At 48.2% G+C, this 5,603-nt stretch overlaps 1 protein-coding gene across 1 annotated transcript; it reads left to right on the top strand.

Moving 5' to 3' along the window:
- Positions 1 to 1,382: 1,382 nt before the first annotated feature.
- JUN (Jun proto-oncogene, AP-1 transcription factor subunit) lies at positions 1,383 to 4,299 on the top strand. The gene is made up of 2 exons (XM_073643733.1): positions 1,383 to 1,509; positions 2,669 to 4,299. Exon 2 carries the CDS (start codon positions 2,736 to 2,738, stop codon positions 3,678 to 3,680), a length of 945 nt encoding a protein of 314 aa, XP_073499834.1. The 5' UTR covers positions 1,383 to 1,509; positions 2,669 to 2,735; the 3' UTR covers positions 3,681 to 4,299.
- Positions 4,300 to 5,603: the final 1,304 nt, after the last annotated feature.

The following is a 5,603-nucleotide window of genomic DNA, read 5'->3' as shown; positions in this document are numbered from 1 at the left end:
ACTGTTATCAGGGACCCCCCATACCCAGGGGAGCAGAGACCCCTATATCCTGGGGGGGCAGAGACTCCCACATCCAGGGGGAGCGAGAGACCCCTGTATCCTGGGGCGGGCAGAGACCCTATATCCAGGGAAGGAGGCAGAGACCACTATGTCCAAGGGGGCAGAGACCCCTATATCCTGGGGGGCAGAGACTCCCATATCCAGGGGGAGCGAGAGACCCCTGTATCCAGGGGGAGCAGAGACCACTATGTCCAAGGGGGCAGAGACACCTATATCCTGGGGGGGGGGGGGGCAGAGACCCCCATATCCAGGGGGAGCAAGAGACCCTTGTATCCTGGGGGGGGGGGGGGGGGGGGGCAGAGACCCTATATCCAGGGAAGGAGGCAGAGACCACTATGTCAAAGGGGGCAGAGACCCCCATATCCAGGGGGAGCAAGAGACCCTTGTAACCTGGGGGGGGGGGGGCAGAGACCCCTATACCCAGGAAGGGGGGCAGAGACCCCTATACCCAGGAAGGGGGGCAGAGACCACTATGTCCAAGGGGGCAGAAACCCCCATGTCCAGGGGGAGCAAGAGACCCTTGTATCCTGGGGGGGGGGGCAGAGACCCCTATACCCAGGGAGGGGGGCAGAGACAACTATATCCTGGGGGGTGGGGCAGAGATCAGAGATCCCTATTTTCTTTGGGGGGGGGGCGGGATTCCTTTATACAGAGGGTGGGGGAAGGGACCCCTATATCCAAAGGGGTGGGGGCAGGGAAACAATATATCCACGGGGGAGGAGGGGGGGGGCACGGACCCCTATATCCGACATATGTCCCATCGGACAGTAAACTGAACTACAACTCCCAATATTCTCCTGCCCCACTGCGGTCTCACGCGAGTTCGGGTGAAGCTGCTGCAGAAGCTCTTGCGCGGCTCCAGTCAGATACAGGTGCACAGTTCGGACTATGGGCGGGAGCTGTCACTCACACAGGAGGTTCTGCAGCAGATGCATTCTGCGTTGTCAGTCTGTTGAGGTAAAAGTCCAAGACTAACTCCTGAAAGTTTGCACCTGCCCTGACCGCCTCGCTGCTCAGTCACTGAAGACGGTAAGGTCCGCAGTCACTGTCAGGAGGTTCTGCAGCGGCTGCGCCCTCGGTGTCTGGAGCGGCCAGTCACATCAAGGCAGGTGGCGGGAACAAACATCAAACCGCGTCCCGGAGAGCGACACCTCCGACTGCACGACGTCAGCCCACAATGCACCGCGGCGGGTGACCAGCATTACCTCATCCCGTCATCCTCTGCGAGAGTTAGAATCTTCTAGGGCGGTCACCATAGCGACCAGGGTTCATTTGCACCCTTAGCCACGCCCATTCTACGCCTCAGCCAATGGCAGGCCGCCGGGGTGACATCATGTCTATTTTTAGTGGGTGACTGCCCGCAGATAAGAGTTAGCTGCACGCTGCCCGGGCTCAGAGTGTGAGAGAGCAGCTCAGCCCGGGACACGGCCAGCGGCAGCCTGCCTGCAAGTAAGAGCGGGGACTCTGCTCACTGACGGGACAGGGGTGCGGGGGACGGCGGCCCCGACCAGGGGGACAACTCACAGAACTTTCCGAGACTCCGAACTTCCAAGAAGTCTCCAGAAGTTCTGCTGAGGGGGAGAAGCGCCCGGGTCTGGGCCAGGACGGGGGTGAGGGCAGGGCGCTGAGCCCGGGGTGCAGGCAGAAGACCAAAAGTTATAGGGGGGCGGTAAGAGGGAGCTAGTGGGCTAGAAAAAGTCTGTAAACTATCATAGAAATGATGGGACGGCCCCATAACTGGCAGGGTGTGGGGTAGGGGCACAGACGGTCATTTACGGGTGCAATGCAGAAGTTTAGCAGAAATTATGGGGTGCAAAAAGGTTACTGCAGGGCGTAAAGTAGATCTGGACGTAACGAGCACCTCTATATGGTGGAGATCGTTATGGGGATGTGTTATTGGGGTATGGAAAGAGTTTTGGGGTTCAGTAAAGACATTTATTAGGATATTTTAGGGTTCAGAGCAAATGTAAAAGATGCAGGATGTATTAGAGGGTTTAGTGCAGATAAAAGCATAATAGTAAATAATAATCTAGAAGTAATAGAGCCACCCTATAAGTGCTGGAGAGTTTATATGGGAGTGTTGTAAGAGTGAAGAAATAGTTTTAGGGGTGCAATACAGAACTTTTGGGGTGCACATTATATAATTGTTATATATCGGTGATGTAAGTCTAGAAGTGAAGAGCAGCTCTATAACTGCTGGAGATTTATAGAGGTTATGTAGAAGATATAGAGGATCAGGATCTATACGAACAGCTTGTTATCGGGGATCAGGATCTATACGGGCAGCTTGTTATAGGGGATCGGGATCTATATGGGCAGCTTGTTATAGGGGATCGGGATCTATATGGGCAGCTTGTTCTAGGGGATCGGGATCTATATGGGCAGCTTGTTCTAGGGGATCAGGATCTATACGGGCAGCTTGTTCTAGGGGATCAGGATCTATACGGGCAGCTTGTTCTAGGGGATCAGGATCTATACGGGCAGCTTGTTCTAGGGATGCAGTGCAGCATATAGCCCCCCTTATAATCACTGATGATACTTCTCTATTGTTCGGGTTTGTTCTCGAGGACATCCCACTAATAACCTGTATGCTTTGCTCTTTTTGCAGGACGCATTTCTAGACCCCAGTGACTGCTGCACCACGCGTTTCTCCCAGCAGTTCGGTTCCGGTGTGTATGACTGCGAGGATGGAACCTACTTTTTATGACGATGCACTGAGCGCTGCCTTCAGTCAGCCCGAGCCACCTGGCTACGGATACAACCCCAAGGTGCTGAAGCAGAGCATGACTCTGAACCTGTCTGACCCGTCCATCGCCATCAAACCTCACCTAAGGAACAAGGCGGCGGACCTCCTCACCTCGCCAGACGTTGGTCTCCTCAAGCTGGCCTCCCCGGAACTGGAGAGGCTCATCATTCAGTCCAGCAATGGGATGATCACTACCACCCCGACTCCTACCCAGTTCCTCTGCCCTAAAAATGTCACAGATGAACAGGAAGGATTTGCGGAGGGGTTTGTTAGGGCACTGGCAGAACTTCATAACCAAAACCACTTGCCCAATGTCACCTCTGCCCCCCAAGCCCCTGCCAGTACTGGACTGACCCCTGTCTCCTCCATAGCGGGTAGCAATGGATACAGTAACACCTTGCACAACGAACCCCCTGTCTATGCCAACCTGAATAACTTCAACCCCACTACCATCAGCACGCCCCCTGCCTTCAACAGCAACGCCATGGGCTTCTCCTCTCAGCATCACAGCAGCCCGCCCATCCCCGTCCAACATCCGAGGCTGCAGGCTCTGAAAGAAGAGCCCCAGACTGTGCCCGAAATGCCTGGCGAAACCCCCCCTCTCTCCCCCATCGACATGGAGTCTCAGGAGAGGATAAAAGCCGAGCGGAAGCGTATGAGAAACCGGATCGCAGCCTCCAAGTGCAGGAAGAGGAAGCTGGAACGCATCGCCAGGCTGGAAGACAAAGTCAAAAACTTAAAGTCTCAGAACTCTGAATTGGCGTCCACTGCCAACATGCTCCGGGAGCAGGTCGCCCAGCTGAAACAGAAAGTGATGAATCACGTCAACAGCGGCTGCCAGCTCATGTTAACGCAGCAGCTGCAGACATTCTGAGCGGACAGAGCGGCAGGAAAAGCCAGGAAAGAGCGTACGGAGAGAGGAGATGAAGCAATTTCAGGTTGAAACTCCTGATTGGAGGAGAATACAAAAATAGGCGTCCGTGATCTGACTGTTGAACACGCGTGCGCGAGGGGGGTCTGCCCGGCCTTCCGTTGGAGCAAGAGGTGGTAGGGCAGAGCGCAGGATCAATTCTACAGCACCAGGCCTGTGTATAACATTGAGACCTGCATGGACCCTTTAAGTTTTCATGATCGATCAGTATTAAGGATAACCTGCTATTACGGACTACAACTTCTGTAATTCTCAAACAGAGGGGGCGGGGAGGGGGGCAGTTGTCTGATCACTTTTTTTTTTTAATATATATATATATATGACAATTTGTGCTAGTCTTTGACCCAATTCTATATTATATATATAAATGTGTACATAGATGTTTTTTTTTTATATATTATATAACGCTGACAGTGTGTCAGTTCGTGACAGCTTCAAGCTCTTTGTAAGTTATTTATGTCCTTATTTTGGGTTCCTGGAAAAAACCCATCATGGTCTGTAAATAAGAGAATTTTTGAACTCTTTTGAGTTTAACCTTTGTAATAAAGTTATAATTTTTCTATGTTTTTTGTTTTGTTTTTCCATTTCAGAGGACAATTCCACGTGTTCTATTTAAGAAAGTTTTTTAAAAGATTTGGAAAAATTTAGATTTTTTTTTTTTTTTTTTTTTTTTTTACATTGCAATAAAAGTGCATGTCAAAGTATTTCATGTCTTGTTTGCCTTTCATACAGTAGAAATGTATATTTGCCTACATACATGCAAACTGGAAAGAGGGCATTGAATCTAAAAATGATGTTATTTATACATTCTTAGTAAATTGCTGGATTCTGTCTATTTGTTTTCTTTTAAGTTTGCAACAAATATATTATTTTTTTCCTTTTGCAAAAAGAAATGTGGAAAAAACAACCTGTCAGGGTTTACAATTAGTTCTATATGGTTGGCCTTTTTTGAATATATAATATATATAAGTAGTAAAATGTAATTAAGTCCCTTTAAGACTTAAAATTTAGCAATTTGAAGTCTACAAAAAAAAACTGCAAAATTTATGCAGTTTATTTAGATTATTTTGACCCATTTTAGTAATGAATGAAAAGAAAGCAAAAAAATTTAAATGATACACTGTCCCTTTTAAGGCAAGTTATGAAACTTCACACACAGATGCGGAAAACAGAGTACACAAACTACGCCACATACCAAGTTACTCGAACTCTGTTGTCCAATCAGAAAGTTGAAATCTTGGAATATTTCTTACTTTAATCGACATTCAAACACAGCAGATTTCGGTGTATCTCACATGACCACAGCACAACAAACTCTTAAAGGGACACCCCATCAAAGAAAAATCTACTGTAATGAGAACCATAAATTATAAGGTACACGCGGTTTTGTTTTTTAACACCCAAGCACATCATCCTTTTAATTTTGCATACAATAAAAAAAAATGAATGCCATGAGAAAAAAAAAATTCAAAGCCTCTTAAACATAAAAATGTAATATCCTGGTTTTTTTTTTTTTTTTTTTTACGGACCCACTGATTTTTCATTGGTAAGTTTGATCTATGATTCAGATTAAAGTCGCACATATCTGTTTTTCTTTCCGTTGTTCGCAAAAAGTCTCAAATGTGTGACTGGCCTCATTGACTATATTGGTTACATGTGTTATCCGTGAAAAACGGAGGCCGCGAGCAAAGCAGATGGTCGTAAAGTGGAAAAGCGGCGTGACTGGCAATCGGCAGCCATTACTATCGCACACAGTAAGTTGCCACCCAGCTTTCACATGTACAGATATGGCGTTGGATCTCTAGGATATTTAGTGTCATGAATGGATCACATCCTATCATGGCAAAACTGGGCCCAAAAATAATC

This window comes from Phyllobates terribilis, unplaced genomic scaffold (genome assembly GCF_046119375.1).
Source record: "Phyllobates terribilis strain yellow unplaced genomic scaffold, ASM4611937v1 Scaffold_8__6_contigs__length_399053987, whole genome shotgun sequence".
Classification (NCBI taxonomy): Eukaryota; Metazoa; Chordata; class Amphibia; order Anura; family Dendrobatidae; genus Phyllobates; species Phyllobates terribilis.
Note: the sequence above shows the minus strand (reverse complement) of the source record. Positions and strands in the feature narration are given on the sequence as shown.

What these genes read in the sequence shown, in the direction of transcription:
- JUN (XM_073643733.1), top strand. Translation starts at nt 2,736, where the DNA reads ATGACTGCGAGGATGGAACCTACTTTTTATGACGATGCACTGAGCGCT.